This window comes from Oncorhynchus keta, chromosome 37, assembly GCF_023373465.1.
Source record: "Oncorhynchus keta strain PuntledgeMale-10-30-2019 chromosome 37, Oket_V2, whole genome shotgun sequence".
NCBI lineage: Eukaryota > Metazoa > Chordata > Actinopteri > Salmoniformes > Salmonidae > Oncorhynchus > Oncorhynchus keta.
In genome coordinates, this window is record NC_068457.1 from 8722899 (window position 1) to 8739831 (window position 16933).

The 16933-nt window shown below is 45.1% G+C and overlaps 1 protein-coding gene across 5 annotated transcripts in view; it reads right to left on the bottom strand.

Moving 5' to 3' along the window:
* The window catches only part of LOC118370148 (intersectin-1), a 72201-nt gene that overhangs the window by 13276 nt on the left and 41992 nt on the right, over positions 1-16933 (bottom strand). For 2 of the 5 annotated variants that reach the window (XM_052499064.1, XM_052499063.1), the window contains 12 exons: positions 14795-14881; positions 11839-11960; positions 11487-11689; positions 10947-11068; positions 9306-9320; positions 7953-8281; positions 7622-7796; positions 7005-7210; positions 1778-1860; positions 1129-1295; positions 601-768; positions 77-275 (listed from right to left, as the gene is read on the bottom strand). In XM_052499064.1, the coding sequence (XP_052355024.1) occupies positions 77-275; positions 601-768; positions 1129-1295; positions 1778-1860; positions 7005-7210; positions 7622-7796; positions 7953-8281; positions 9306-9320; positions 10947-11068; positions 11487-11689; positions 11839-11960; positions 14795-14881 (1876 nt within the window). The remainder of the gene's footprint in view (positions 1-76; positions 276-600; positions 769-1128; positions 1296-1777; positions 1861-7004; positions 7211-7621; positions 7797-7952; positions 8282-9305; positions 9321-10946; positions 11069-11486; positions 11690-11838; positions 11961-14794; positions 14882-16933) is intronic. The other 3 variants (XM_052499066.1, XM_052499065.1, XM_052499067.1) reach the window with 3 other exon arrangements.

Consider the following 16933-nt stretch of genomic DNA (forward strand, 5'->3'; position numbering starts at 1 on the left):
ACAGGAAAGTATGCTATTATCAAGGACGCTACTATAACATGAAAGTACACAGAGAATGTCTGCACCGTGTTAGTACCCGTCATATGTTGAGTCAAGGAGGGGCCCCAAGGCCCTGGCGGGCCCCCGTCAGATCCCTGCTCCTGGCCCCTACCTGCACTGGGCATTGGCAGCTTGGGGGGTGTGGGTTCTGTGGGCGTGGTCTTACTGGTGCTGGGGCTCAGGAGCTTCACGTAGTTGGCCGGGAACCAGCCAATCTGCCGCTTCTTTCCCCGAGCCTGGACCAATGAGAGGACTTGTGAGTATGAGAGAGGCCACAGGGGCAGAGCAAGAATTTTAACAGTTAGAAACAGTCCCTTTTACTTGTTTTTAAAGCAAATGTGTGGCTGACAATGAATCTACATTACTGTATTGTAATTTCTACATCACTGTCTACGTATAAATGACCGTATCACCTTGTATATTAGTACTATATATTAAGACAATTATTGGCACATCTAAAGCCCACGTATTAATACAACTTAGTACTTAAACATCTACTACGATATTTCAAGAATGTGTTGTTGGTTTGTGGTGAGTAGTGTTGAGAGATGGTCCTCAAACCTGCAGCTCCCCTTCCCACCAGCCCCCCGGGTTCTTCTTCCTGATGAGGATGAGCTGGCCGGGCGCCAGGGTGAGCTGCTCGGCCCCCGTGGCCGTGTACGGGGCGATGACCTGGGCTATCTCGGGCTTCTTCCCCAGGCTTCCAGTCTTCCCTGCGGGTCCCAGTCCCTAGAGGGAAGACCGAGAGCTCTGGTTTTACTGGGAGTTAAACAAGGCACAGAGTTGGTGAAACGTTAGCTAACGCTGGCCAACTGTTTTATGTTCACCGTGAACGTTCGCTAATGTTAGGAGAGCGCTGTGGAACGCGTATAAAGTATATTTTTCTATGTGCATGTATTAACACGGCAAAATCATTTTACTGTCCTACTGTTGTTTTAGCTGTCTGAAACCGAAAAAAGAAAACTAAAATATTTGTATTTATTTTTTAAAGAAGAGCACTTTGGTTTTACTGGGAGAGCTGATCAGACAAACAGGACTGCATCGCAGAGCTTAGGAATCGCCACACAAAGACTGTTTTCTAGAAGTTACCTCAGAGTCCTTGGGTTTGACGTAGTTGGAAGGGAATACCCCCGTCTTGCCTGAGACCACGCCCGTCCACCAGTCGCCCTCCTTCTTGGTGACCACGATGACGTCGCCCTGCTGGAAGGTCAGGTCGCCCTGCTCGTTGCTCTCGTAGGTGTACATGGCTATGTATTCTGGGAAAACACAACATCTGAGCAACAGGGTCTGTTTATAGACTTTTTTAGTTGTGTTTTACATAGGATTTCATCTAAATGGGTAGAGTAACAGAAACATACTGTGTTCCATGATAAACTCTGTTTTATATTGTATATATGGTGTGGAACATAGTCTGAGAGAAAGAGTCATTTAAAGAGATCCTAGATCCGATGATAGGTGAAACGGTTATTGTTTTGTTCAGCTTATCCAAAAGGACATGAGCGTCCAGCGTCACGGTAAAAAACTAACCGTAGTACATACTCTGCTGTTCTATCGCACATGCAATGAAATACAATGATGTCAGAGAAAAAAACAACAGCGTTCATTGTTTGAAGTCATTTCTTTGTATTTGTAATATTGCAAACGGACGTGGCAGTTTCACCTCAAGGGATTCCAAGCGTATGCTGAGCTGTGTGTGTGTGTGTGTGTGTGTGTGCGTGTGTCTAGGGCCATCACCCACCTTCTCCTGGGTCCATGGACTTGGTAGGGGACGGGGTGGGTCTCTTCATGATCGGGGGGCTGTCGGACGAGCCAGACTCAATGCTGCACCAGAGAGAGGGCAAACAATCACTCCGACAGCCAAGCCAGTGGATAATATAACAATACATTCTAAAAGGGGGAGGGACTAAAGCCATACACAGAGAACTTGGCCATTGAGGTTTCAATAAAAAAAACATAATGATGTCACATCATTCCATGGCAGCCATGTTGCTCCCTCCTAGACAATATCAAGCAATAGTAGTTGGGATTTACTCTAAAGTTGGCTGAAGTCTGTAGTCCAGGGCTGCCCAACCCTCTTCCTGGAGATCTACCGTCTTGTAGTCCAACCCGAATTGAACATACCCGATTCTACTTATTAGTTGCTCAACAAGACCTTAACTAGCGGAATCAGGTATGCTAGTTTAGGGTTGGACTGAAAACCTACAGGACGCTAGATGTCCAGGAAGATGGTTGAGCAGCCCTGCTGCAATCTATCCTGCTGACCAGGTCACCCACGCAAAATAGGTTCTTAACCTCAAGCGTCTTTCCTGGTTGAAAAGGCCGGACAAAGTTGAATGACTGTTTAACGGATGCTCCGCCTCAATTTTCTCCACACCACAAACAAATCTAAATCAGATGTGTTATATTTTGGCCAATATATGTTTATAATGAGCTGTCCGCTCTCCCTTGAGGCTTTCCCAAGTTGATGCCCAACAGACCAAACAGTTCTCAGATCACACGCTCAGATCATGTTTAAGACTCGGATTGGACAGTGAAACACACACGCTCGCACCTGCAGGCGACGTGCAGATGTTTCATTTCTCTCTCATACAGTCATGGCTGAAGCCAGCACAAATTCCTACTAATTTATGTGTCCAGGTTAAACGTGGGACGTCCCTCACTATAAACAAACAGTTGGTTAAATTCATGGTTATTGCATCATTTTCAGATCTATTACAAGCGAGTACTAGACGAAACAACAACGTACTTTTACCAATTGACTGGCCAGAAATCAGGGCATTCATCAGAAAATACGCAGCGCAAGCTGATAGTATTTTGGACAACCAAATTGAAGTCAAAATGATTGATGAAATCGAAGTGTGTCAGCTGTATGTATGGTGATTTGCGATTCATAACTTACATTTTACTGGTACTACCAGTAGTAGTAGGCTAATCGATAACACCACGACGGAATGTGGTTGAAGTGAGGATTTGCCGCCGAGAACAGCTAGCGTGTCCAGCAAAGTACATTGCCAGTGGCACGGACACACTTTGTGCAGATCCGCAGGTGTGGGCTTTTCGTGGCAGCCAGACGAGACAATAGAGGAGGATGTGGTGAACAAGGTTACTGGGCTTGTATTTAGTCACGCTTGATCTACAGTTGAAGTCAGAAATGTACATACGCTTAGGTGTAAGTCATTAAAACTTGTTTGTAAACCACTCCACAAATTTCTTGTCAACAAACTATAGTTTTGGCAAGTCGGTTAGTACATCTATTTTGTGCACGACACAAGTAGTTTTTCCAACAATTGTTTACAGACAGATTATTTCACTTATAATTCACTGTATCACAATTCCAGTGGGTCAGAAGTTTACATACACTAAGTTGACTGTGCCTTTAAACAGCTTGGAAAATTCCAGAAAATTCTGTCATGGCTTTAGAAGCTTCTGATAGGCTAATCAACATTATTTGAGTCAATTGGAGGTGTACCTGTGGATGTATTTCAAGGCATACCTTCAAATTCAGTGCCTCTTTGCTTGACATCATGGAGGAGAAAAAAAGAAGAAACCAGCCAAGACCTCCGAAAACAAAATTATAGACCTCCAGTCTGGTTCATCCTTATTATTACTAGAAGGTTTCTTGACTATAGCTCATCATTCAACACAATAGTACCCTCCAAGCTCATCATTAAGCTTGAGGCCCTGGGTCTGAACCCCGCCCTGTGCAACTGGGTCTGAACCCCACCCTGTGCAACTGGGTCCTGGACTGCCTGACGGGCCGCCCCCAGGTGGTGAAGGTAGGAAACATCACCTTCACTCCGCTGATCCTCAACACTGGGGCCCCACAAGGTTCCGTGCTCAGCCCCCTCCTGTACTCCCCGTTCACCCATGACTGCGTGGCCAAGCACTCCTCCAACTCAATCATCAAGTTTGCAGACAACACAATAGTAGTAGGCTCTGGGAGTGTGGTGCCTGGAAAACAACCGCTCACTCAACGTCAACAAAACAAAGGAGATAATCGTGGACTTCAGGAAACAGCAGAGGTGCACCCCCCTATCTACATCGACGGGAGGTGGAAAGCTTCAAGCTCCTTGGTGTACACATCACTGACAAAGTGAAATGGACCACCCATGCAAATAGTGGTGAAGGCAGCGCAACAACACCTCTTCAACCTCAGGAAGCTAAAGAAATTTGGCTTTTCACCTAAAACCCTCACAAATTTTTACAGATGCACAATTTAAAGCATCCTGTTGGGGCTGTATCACCGCCTGGTACGGCAACTGTGATAATGCATTAGGCAGACTGCACCACCCTCTTGAAAGCCTTGCGGTGGTGCAGTCTGCCCAATGCATTACCGGGGGCAAACTACCCGCACTCCAGGACACCTACAGCACCCGATGTCACAGAAAGGCCAAAAAGATCATCAAGGACATCAACCACTCGAGCCACTGTCTGTTCACCCCGCTACCATCCAGAAGGTGAGGTCAGTACAGGTGCATCAAAGCTGGGACCGAGAGACTGAAAAACAGCTTCTATCTCAAGGCCATCAGACTGTTAAACAGCCCTCGCTAGAGGCTGCTGCCTATTGGTATAGACTAGGAATCACTGGCCACTTTAAGGAATGGAACACTAGTCACTTTAATAATGTTTACATATCTGGTATGACTCATCTCATATGTATATACTGTTTTTCTATACTATTTGACTGAATCTCAGTCCATTCCGCTCTGACATCGCTCGTCCATATGTATATAGACTTAATTAATTCCTACTTAGATGTGTGTGTATTGGGTATATGTTGTGTAATTTGTTAGATATTACTTGTTAGATATTTCTGCACTGTCGGTGCTAGAAGCACAAGCATTTCACTACACCATAACATCTGCTAATCACGTATGTGACCAATAACATTTGATTTAAGTAGATTAATGAACTGATAATCCATTACTTTTTCTCTCAATATGATAGAATACTGCATTCTATTATACATCAAAATAATGTTCATTAATGTTAACTTGTGTATTAACAATAGTAATCTGAAAATCAGTCTGAAATTGAATATTTCTCCTATTGTTCATGTCCATATAATGTGGTACTGTTATTCCTTATACACTGAATGTTTCGGTTTTTTTGCTCGCTCGCCTCACTTTTCTGGGGGAAAATCCGTTAAACAGTGAATCAATTTTGTCTGTCCTAAGGGTTGAATAAAAAAATACATTACTATAATTATAACTATAAATATACATACAGTGGGGAGAACAAGTATTTGATAACCTGTAAAATCGGCAGTGTTTCCTACTTACAAAGCATGTAGAGGTCTGTCATTTTTATCATAGGTACACTTCAACTGTGAGAGACGGAATCAAAAACAAAAATCCAGAAAATCACATTGTATGATTTTTAAGTAATTAATTTGCATTTTATTGCATGACATAAGTATTTGATCAAATACCAACCAGTAAGAATTCCAGCTCTCACAGACCTGTGTAAGAAGCCCTCCTGTTCTCTACTCATTACCTGTATTAACTGCACCTGTTTGAACTCGTTACCTGTTTAAAAGACACCTGTCCACACACTCAATCAAACAGACTCCAACCTCTCCACAATGGCCAAGACCAGAGAGCTGTGTACATCAGGGATAAAATTGTAGACCTGCACAAGGCTGGGATGGGCTACAGGACAATAGGCAAGCAGCTTGGTGAGAAGGCAACAACTGTTGGCGCAATTATTAGAAAATGGAAGAAGTTCAAGATGACGGTCAATCACCCTCGGTCTGGGGCTCCATGCAAGATCTCACCTCGTGGGGCATCAATGATCATGAGGAAGGTGAAGGATCAGCCCAGAACTACACGGCAGGACCTGGTCAATGACCTGAAGAGAGCTGGGACCACAGTCTCAAAGAAAACCATTAGTAACACACTATGCCGTCATGGATTAAAATCCTGCAGCGCACGCAAGGTCCCCCTGCTCAAGCCAGCACATGTCCAGGCCCGTCTGAAGTTTGCCAATGACCATCTGGTTGATCCAGATGAGGAATGGGAGAAGGTAATGTGGTCTGATGAGACAAAAATAGAGCTTTTTGGTCTAAACTCCACTCGCCGTGTTTGGAGGAAGAAGAAGGATGAGTACAACCCCAAGAACACCATCCCAACTGTGAAGCACGGAGGTGGAAACATCATTCTTTGGGGAGTCTTTTCCGCAAAGCGGACAGGACGACTGCACCGTATTGAGGGGAGGATGGATGGGGCCATGTATCGCAAGATCTTGGCCAACAACCTCCTTCCCTCAGTAAGAGCATTGAAGATGGGTCGTGGCTTGGTCTTTCAGCATGACAACGACCCGAAACACACACCCAGGGCAACTTAGGAGTGGCTCCGTAAGAAGCATCTCAAGGTCCTGGAGTGGCCTAGCCAGTCTCCAGACCTGAACCCAATAGAAAATCTTTGGAGGGAGCTGAAAGTCTGTATTGCCCAGCGACAGCCCTGAAACCTGAAGGATCTGGAGAAGGTTTGTATGGAGGAGTGGGCCAAAATCCCTGCTGCAGTGTGTGCAAACCTAGTCAAGAACTACAGGAAACGTATGATCTCTGTAATTGCAAACAAAGGTTTCTGTACCAAATATTAAATTCTGCTTTTCTGATGTATCAAATACTTATGTCATGCAATAAAATGCAAATGAATTACTTAAAAATCATACAATGTGTTTCTCTGGATTTATGTTTTAGATTCCGTCTCTCACAGTTGAAGTGTACCTATGATAAAATTACAGACCTCTACATGCTTTGTAAGTAGGAAAACCTGCAAAATCGGCAGTGTATCAAATACTTGTTCTCCCCACTGTATATAAATAATCGTTTTGATTAATAATAATACTCCAATAATAGTTTAGATTATTACACACACATATATATACACACAAACATACATGCATACATTATTGATAAGTGTGACTATGGGGAGGGACAGTTTCATCCTCATTCTCCTCACCTCATGGACTTGCGTACGGGGCCAGAGATGAGCTTGACGTAGGACTTGGGGAACCAGCCCCGCTGGCCCTGCACCTCGCCGAACCACCACATGTCCTGCTGCTCCAGCACTGTGATCACGTGGCTCTTGTTGAAGTTGAGGTGGTTGTCCTTCTTGGCCCGCCATGGGTACAGTGCCTGGGCCTGCAAGCCCTCCACCTTCTCCCCCTGAGAGATGGAGGAAGAGAGAGGGGGGTGAAACAGAGAGCGAGAGAAAGGAATGGGGAGTGGGAGAGGAAGAGTGTGAGAGAAGGAAGGGAAGTACTACAGAACCTCTATGTGCTGTTTCTAAGTCCTGCTCTTCTTTCATCTGACAGTACAACCGCAATGCTTCAGGTAGAGTCAATATCATTCTCCTGCTAGGCCTAGGTGATATGTTCCTGTGCTCCTCAGAGTCATCTAAACTGAGTGTTACAATCAAATGTATTATTATTACTATTATTTGACTGATGTGTGTACTTTGTATTTAATTTAATTGTTGCAGGGCTCATTTGTAAAAGAGACCTCGGTCTCAATGTGACTCCCTCTTTTTAAATAAAAGGGTCCAAAAAAATATATAAAATTTAAAAACGACTGTACCTGTCCCAGGACGGGAGACGGAGAGGAGCCAGTGAGGGTGGCGGGTGTGAAGGCAGAGCGCTGGCGCAGCTGGCCCCCGGGCCCGGCACTGGGCACAGAGAGAGATGGCTGGGTGGGCCAAGCGTCCCAGCCCTCCCCAGTCTCAGTCTTCTCTACAGAGCTGGTGGACGGCCATCTGAGCGGAGAGAGGCACACTGAGTTTACCAACTCAAACTCTGATTTCTCTTCAATTAATAACCTGGTGTAGGTAAGACTATGACTGAAAAACACTTGTATTGCATTTTAATGTATTGAGTGCTGTGTGAGAGGAAGGGTTGGAGCGGTCACTCACGTGGTGCTGAAATCTGCCCAGTTACTAGATGCAGAGGAGGAGGAAGAGGCGGGACCAGGGCCAGGGCAGGGACCAGGGGCAGGGGGAGCTGTTGCCGGGGGAGGGGTTGCCATTGGCTGGCTGGGTGGCGTGGGTGTGGTGGAGACGGCGGTGGGTGTGAGCCGTGAGGCCAGTTTGGGCGCAGCGCCCGTGGTGGCAGCACTGGCCCGCAGGCTCATGGGAACCTCTGTTTCTGGGATCTTCTCTGCGTAGTTAGCAGGGAACCAGCCCGTCTTCCCCTTCAGCTCGCCGCCCAGCCAGCCTGGCTCACCTGTCTGGGACTCGTCCACCTGGGGGGCGAAGGTCAAAGGTCAGCTCACCATCATAGCACTACAGAGCCAAAGAAGACTATAGAAATGACTCAAATGAATAGAACGGATATTCTCATTTAAGTCATGCTGGGATGAGTGGACCGGGTGGGCCATATTGAGTGTACCTTCTAGTAATTATATTTCTATGCCAAGAACAACCCACAACCCCAGTTCTCAGGGATCACACTATCCATTGGACCTTTTCCTTTAACCAGCTACAGGCTCATAGCTGACAGCAGGGTTAGGATCCATTCTTTTTCAAATTAGGAACATGTACTGAAAAGCTTTGTTGAAAAGCAATGGGGAAATTCCTGAATTGACTGAGTTGAAATTGACTGAGTTGAAATTGAATGGACCCCAACTCTGACTGACAGAAAAGGCGAGTAGTCTGGACCAAGATACTGACGAGACAACACAGGATTAGATTGATAAATTGTGGGAAAACAAATTAAATTAAGAGCGGTTACAATAAATACTGTGGACTGGGGTTGCCCAGCCATGTGTGGTTATTCCTTATTTAAAACATACAACAGAGTGGTTGGACCACTTTTGGAATGGATGTTCGCGATTCACAAGACAAGTTGAATATCACCGCTTCCTTTCCAAGCATGCGGATGGTCATGAAGAGAAGCTGAGAGAATAAGAATGACAGTGGATGGCTTTGGGACTGCTTTGTTGAAGGAGTACTTGGTGAAATGGGATCAAATGTGTCTGTATGATCATCTCATTCTCTGCAGCTTACAAAATGCCTTTTCCAGTAACCAACGTAGAGGCACGCTTGTATAGATGTATAATCATATGCCCTTTGAGAACAAGTGTGTATCCTCCGAGTATACTGACCATATAACGGATATACAACCACAAACATGCAACCCAACGGTTAAATTCCTTAAGCGCTTATGAAGAGATGACAGCAGTTGAGATGGACACATGAGATGGACCAATGAAAGCAGGTGTTGGGATCACAAGTGAGCAGCTGATTAGACAGTGGACCTGCACTTACCCACTCCCCTTTCACCTTCAGGTAGAGTGAGCAAAGTCGGGAGAGAGTCAGGAGGCAAAAGTTAATACTCACATGCACGCATGCAGGCAGACACACACTCAACTAGGGGTCAGCATGGCCGATTAATTGGGGCCGATATCAAGTTCATGTAACAAATCGGTAATTTGCCGATTATCGCCTATTACATTGCAATCCACGAGGAAACTGCGCGGCAAGCTGACCACCTGTCACGCGAGTGCAGCATCAACAGGATCTTGTGGCTACAAGGAGCCAAGGTAAGTTGCTAGCTTGCATTAAACATATCTCATAAAAAACGAATCAATCTTCACATAATTACTAGTTAACTACACATGGTTGATGCATATAATCAATGCGGTGCCTGTTAATTTATCATCGAATCACAGCCTAATTCAACTTCGCCAAACGAGTGATGATTTTTAAAAAGCGCATTCGCGAAAAAGCACATTCTTTTGTACCTAACCATAAACATCAATGACTTTCTTAAAATCAATACACAGAAGTATATATTTTTTTCAAACCTACATATTTAGTTCAAATAAATGCATGTTAACTAGGGAAATTGTGTCAATTTTCTTCCGGTCAGTGCAAGCAGAGTCAGGGTATATGCAGCAGTTTGGGCCACCTGGCTCGTTGCGATCGATGTTTCTTTCTTCCTAACAAAGACCATTTACATAATTATGACATAACATTGAAGGTTGTACAATGTAACAGCAATATTTAGACTTCGGGTTACCACCTGTTCGACAAAATACGGAATGGTTCCGTATTTCACTGAAAGAATAAACGTTTTGTTTTCGAAAAGATCGTTTCCGGATTTGACCATATTAATGACCAATGGCTCGTATTTCTGCGTGTTTATTATAATTAAGTCGATGATTTGATATTCGATAGAGCAGTCCGACTGTGCGGTGGTAGGCAGCAGCAGACTCGTAAGCATTCATTCAAACAGCACTTTACTGTGTTTGCGAGCAGCTCTTAGCAGTGCTTGAGGCACAGCACTATTTATGACTTCAAGCCTAACAAGTCCTGAGCCTAGGCTGGCAATACTAAAGTGCCTATAAGAACATCCAATAGTCAAAGGTATATGAAATACAAATGGTAGAGAGAGAAATAGTCGATGCGTCATAATTCCTATAATAACTACAACCTAAAACCTGGGAATATTGAAGACTCATGTTAAAAGGAACCACCAGCTTTCATATGTTGTCATGTTCTGAGCAAGGAACTTAAACCTTAGCTTTTTTACATGGCACATATTGCACTTTTACTTTCTTCTCCAACACTTTGTTTTTGCATTATTTAAACCAAATTGAACATGTTTCATTATTTATTTGAGATTTTATTTATGTATTATATTTAGTTAAAATAAAAGGGTTCATTGTTCATTCAGTATTGTTGTAATTGTCATTATTACAAATATATTTAAAATTGGCCGATTAATCGGTATCTGCTTGTTTTGATCCTCCAATAATCGTTATCAGTGTTGAAAAATGATAATCGGTTGTCCTCTACACTCAACCACACACTTCCTGGTTCATATAGACTAATCACTTTACATTAACCTCCATAACATACACACAAATGGTGCTTGGCAGGAGTGATTGACAGCTTGCCTCTCACCATGACAATGTCTCCGGGGGTGATGGTGATCTCATCGTGACTGCGGGCATCAAAGGGGTACAGCGCCCGGTAGAAGACCACCTTGACCTTGTCCTGGTTGAACCCAGTCACCGGAATCTTGTCTGCAGGGAGGAGACGAGGAAGGGCGTTAGGAACACAGGACAGGGTCACATCTTTCTCTCTCACCCACAGAACCAGGCACATCCAAACCTTCTTAGAACGTCTACAGTAGGGCCTCTGAGATTTGAAAATGTTTGGAATGGATGTCATTCGGGAACACTGAAATACTCGAGACTACTTAAACACTGCATTAAACTTTTGAATTGTGTGAAATTTGAATTGTGTGAATTGAATCTACATGCATTTCCTAATAATTTATTCAGATACCTACAGCACACATTTTGGTTGTCTGATTTAATTGTCCCAGTTCAACAGTGCCCCTGGTCAGTCCAGAAATCGAAGGATTTGTAAATCTGAGGTTCTACTGTATGCACGCTCTTTCAAGGCTTCTCTGTTATACATTTGAATTTTGACACGTACCGCCCGTGGGCCACGGGCTCTGGTTCATGAGTTTCCCTGGTTCAGGCTGCTGCATGAAGAGCTGGTTGAGTTTGTCCTGCATGTCCTTCTTAGTGCGCCCCTCCTCCTCACTCACGCGCTTCATCCAGGGCTGGGGGGGTGGGGTGGGGGCCTCCACCGTGCCCTCATCTCGCCACGCCAGGCCCTCGTCAGTGGCAGACAACCTGGGGAGAGGAAAGGGGGTGTTAAGAGGTAACCTCTAAAATGACTGGATCACAGTGATGGGCTGCATCCGCGTAACCCATACAGAATGAGCGGACATAGGAGCAGCTCGCTCACACATATGGTGTCCTGTGCGCAAACACACACACACCTTCCGTCTGTGAGCTCGGCGGACTTGGCCCTCTCCTGGGCGATGGCTTGGATGTTGATTTCTCCCTCCAGGTGATCCTTCTGCTTTTGCCTCTGCTGCTTGCTGTGGATCTCTCGGAGCTCCTGCAAGGCAGCGTGGGATAGAGGAGGACCGGTGAGGGGGAAGTGTGGGCGGGGTCGCCGGGACTCAACACAACACTCACATCACAGTGAGGCGTCAGCCATTTTGTGCCCTGTAAGCGCCATTATGATCCCAGCCGGGCTCAGTTATCAGATGTAAAGTCTGTGTTTAGTCTACTGCTTCCTTCCATTTAATCTCATCTCGGTGTTTTCTCCAATTAATGCTGGGCTACTACTACTACTGAAATGTAGGTGTCAGTTGGATTTTTGGGGCGGACACACTTGCACAAAACATGGCCGCCACCACAGTGCGTTCATGGGAGTTGGACAGCTCTCGGAGTCTGGCGAGTGCTGCACATGAACCACTGAGGGAGGGTTAAACAAGCCCTGGGTTACTACGGCAACACTGACCCCACTGGAACTGGAAGATTGCAGTGTGTCAGCGCTCCGGGGTGAAGTTTCCCTTAGGTACAGATCTAGGATCAGCTTAATCTCCCCCAATCCTAACCTTAACCTAGTAGGGGAAAATGCTAAACTGACCTATGATCAGCATCTAGGGGCAAATTCTCTCTGCTCTGGTTTGAGCACCAAATGGAAACACTACTGGTTAAAGCCAAGTGGTACCAACCAATCACAGAGAACATTCATGGCTCTGGCAGAAATCTGAGCCAAACTATGATTCTCAAAAGCACACAGACTGATATGGAGATCAGTCAAAAGAGTTGAATGGGAAATTCTCAAGGATCATAGGTAGGTGTAATTCAAACCCATCGTCTCTAAAGGGTTAAGAAAGTCTTAATATACAGTCTGAGCAGGGAATTAAGTTCTGAGGACTTGATTTTCCTGAATGAATTACTATCAAGATCATTAATCAGTATTAGATGCAACACCATGCAACCAAAGGTTTCACCCCCATATGTTTAGTTGGCGTGTCATCAACACATGGGGCTGGAGAGAGTGAGGTACGTTCAGGAAAGCAATATTTGTTTAGTACTTGGTTAAAATGGTAAGAGATGCACGACTGACTGAGAAACTGTGAAGATTTATTTAAATAGTCTCACAATAACAAATTGAGGATCATTTTCATATCGCTTCAATCTACTGACAAATGACATTACCCTGTTCACTACCTTGTTCTATATTTCTTTACTGTACCAAGTCTTCAATAAGCCTATGTCTGAATGAATTTGGTCTCCCAAAATAGAAGGCCCTACACCACAGTTCACTATTAAATAAATACATCACTAACACTAGTGGTCACTCACCCAGTAGAAGGACTGTACAGCCGCAAAGCGTCGGTCGAGTGTGCTGTTTTTAATCTTGTCCTCCTGCCATGTAATTAAACAAAGGCATTTCATTTCTTTCCAATAAGACAAGAGTGCCTTACGAGTCTTTTGAGAAGTGTTTTTGTGCTTTCAACAGATGTTTACTAACGCAACAAGCGTATGTCTTAATGTTTTTTTGGGGATTCCAAATAGGTAAATGTTGTCGTCTCACCGTAACCAAAACTACAAAGCCTGACAACTTAAAGCTCAAGTGCTCAAGGAGCTCAAAAAATATAAAATTGTCATTGATTCAATTTAATAAAATGAAATAGACAAACAACCAGGTTCACGCACATGGTGGCTAACAACATCGACCGGAGCTGTGTCCCAGTATACACTTGCATACTACCTAGTGTGACCCAATTGACTCTGGTCTTGGCAACACATACAAAATAGTATGCTAGTGTTTTTATTGGGCCCTAGTCTAGAGGGTTGAGGAGGCAATGAGAGAGATATACTCCAGCACCACCCAGAGGACAGATAAAGGAGGGAAGCGGCGGCTGGCATTTATTAACTCGCTGCAGGGCTACCGAGGCTAAAGCTAAAGACGCTCAAGCGGAAGGACAGCATGGCTTGCTTTGACCAGCCCTTCAAAGGAAGCAGAGGAGTGGTAAGGGGGTTGGGGTGGGGGAGCGCGGGGGGGAGGGCGTGGAGGAAGAGGAGGAGGAAGGGGAGGCAGTAGGGACACCTGCAGGTAGACGTCTATACGCTGCAAACAGGCCAGGAGGGCCGAGAGACAGTCCAGCAGCATCTGGTCCACCGAGCCCCCCTCGGACTGAAAAGAGACACACAGGGACCCCAAGGTTAAGGGTCAGATAGAACAGCAGCAGTGCCACCGAGGTCAACAGCAAGGTCGTGTTCATTAGGCACCAAACAGAAAGAAACAGACTGAAAAAGGGAGGGACTACCTGCCCAATAAGGAAAGCACATTTTTGTTTTCCATTGCGTTGTCCTTAACGAACACGACCCAGGTAAACATCCAGATTAGACTCAACCCCTAGCCCTGACCTGGCGCCTTGAGTTAGGTGGCCCAACAGCCCCATGTGGCTGTGTCCGACGTCAAACCATAGCAACCCACATACAGCTTAACCATTTTTGATTCCCCAGGTTGAGCCCACAGGATGTTGTGGGGAAGAGGGCCACGCTGCTCGGAAACAGCACAGCCTACCACAGGGTGAGCCTAACATACCCATCACATTACTGAGCCCAGCTGAGCAGAACCGTACTGCACTAGGCCTGGTTACACATCCACCATAGTTGCTGGAACAGTGTTTTGAAAGGGCAATGTGAAATTGAGCCAGCCCAGTACAGTTCCGGTTGGCCATGTAGTGTGACATGGGTCTAACTTTCTTCATCAGTTAGTAAGGCAGCTTCCTTCTTTATCATTGGGTTTCAAATCTGCTTAGTAACAGCACACTGAGTTATTCTGATTGGTTAATATTCTCCAGAGGGGTGCACTATTCTAGAGTGTCCTGCGGTGGGCAGCAGTAGCAGTGCTGGTGAGTGGACTACCTGTCGCCCCCTCTGCTCCTCCAGCAGCAGCTCCAGACGGAGGCCCTCTATCCGGGCAGTGTGGCCCTGATAGAACACAGCCAGAGACTGGAAGGACAGGCGAGGGCAGAGGTCAGAGGGCACGGGGAAAAGGTCAGCCAAGCCACACAGACCAGACAGGGGTTTCAGGGTGGATGGCGGGCCGGGGCGACAGAGTGAGCAACAGTCAGATACAGTGAGAGAACAGTGTAAAACCCCACGTTTTCCCCTAGGTACAGACCTAGGATCAGCTCCTCTTCCCCAAATCCAAAACTGACCCAAGATCAGAGTCTACAGGCAATTTAACCCTACTCCACTACGCTGGGGCCCTGATGTGGAGCAATTAACAAAGTTTTGGTTGAAAAGAAAGGACTAAAGTACTGAGATCACATTGAAATTAAAAAAGGGGGATCATCAGACACACAAATCATCAAGCCCTCTGACAGTCTTGGCTCCCAACAACACACACACACACACACACACACACACACACACACACACACAAAGGTATCATTAGGCAGAAAGAAAGTTCTGGAAGTCAGTGTTTTAAAATGGTCCACTATCAACTGTTAAACTGAGCACATGGGGCAAATCCTAACTTCCATTTTACAAATCAGATTTTCATTTGGTCTCTTATTGAAATCAATGCATGGTGAAATTTCGACCTGTGGTAGTTAGGATTCGCCCCTATGAGAAGAACTGTAGCCAGTTGTTGGTCACTTCTTGTCTGTGCTCTGTGGGATAGGTCTATCCACTGGGAACAGGAGACAGGGCACTCTAACCCTGTTCCTGGAGAGCTACCATCCTGTAGGTTTTAACTCCAACCCTAATCTAGAGCACCAGATTCAAATAAGTAGCTAGTTGATAAGCTGAATCAGGCTAATCACAACTGGGGTTGGAGTGAAAACCTACAGGAGGATAGCTCTCCAGGAACCAGGTTAGAGTGAAAACCTACAGGAGGATAGCTCTCCAGGAACAGGGTTAGAGTGAAAACCTACAGGAGGATAGCTCTCCAGGAACAGGGTTGGAGAGACCAGGGCCGGGGTTCCCGATAGCGATGGAACTTAAAGCTTCCATAATGTTTTAACGAGGCATCGTTCCTATAAAACGGCTGAAAATTGTCACATGCTATTCCCAAAACACCACGTACAGAGAATGTCCATAAGAGCGTCGTTGGAGCATGTGTCGATACTGATCGAGACGAAAGAAAGTCAGCGCTGCTCTCGGATCAAGGTTTCTCCTTTCAAATCTTATTTTAGCATTAGAATTATTCCACAATACTGACAACAGATCTGCACCTAGAGAGATATCCTTTTGTGACTAGGGGGCAGTATTTTCATTTTTGGAAATATAATGTTCCCGTAGTAAACGGGATATTTTGTCAGGACAAGATGCTAGAATATGCATATAATTGGCAGCGTAGGATAGAAAACACCAACGTTTCCAAAACTGTAAAAATTGTCTGTGAGTATAACAGAACTGATATTGCAGGCGAAAGCCTGAGAAAAATCCAGTGACTCATCTTTTGAAAGCTCTGCGTTCCAATTGAGCAGTGAATGGGCTATCAACCAGATTACTTTTTCTCCGTATTCCCCAAGATGTCTACAGCATCGTGACATAGTTTTACGCATTTATGTTGAAGAATACCCGTAAGCAGCTACATTGCGCAACTGCTCACCTGATGGCTACCAGAGTGATTCTCGCGTAAAATACAGAGGTAGCCATTATTCCAATCGGTCCTACTGAAAAACCAATTGTCCCGGTGGATATATTATCAAATAGATATTTGAAAAACACCTTGAGGATTGATTATAAACAACGTTTTCCATGTTTCTGTCGATATTATGGAGCTAATTTGGAATATTTTTCGGCGTTTACGTGACTGCAATTTCCGGGCGATTTCTCAGCCAAACGTGAAGAACAAATGGAGCTATTTCGCCTACAAAAATAATATTTTGGGAAAAATGGAACATTGGCTATCTAACAGAGTCTCGTGAGTGAAAACATCCAAAGCTCATCAAAGGTAAACAATTTAATTTGATTGCTTTTCTGATTTCCGTGTTACAAACTGAGATGTGATCTGAGATGACAGGGTGATTAACAAAAAGCTAAGCTGTGTCT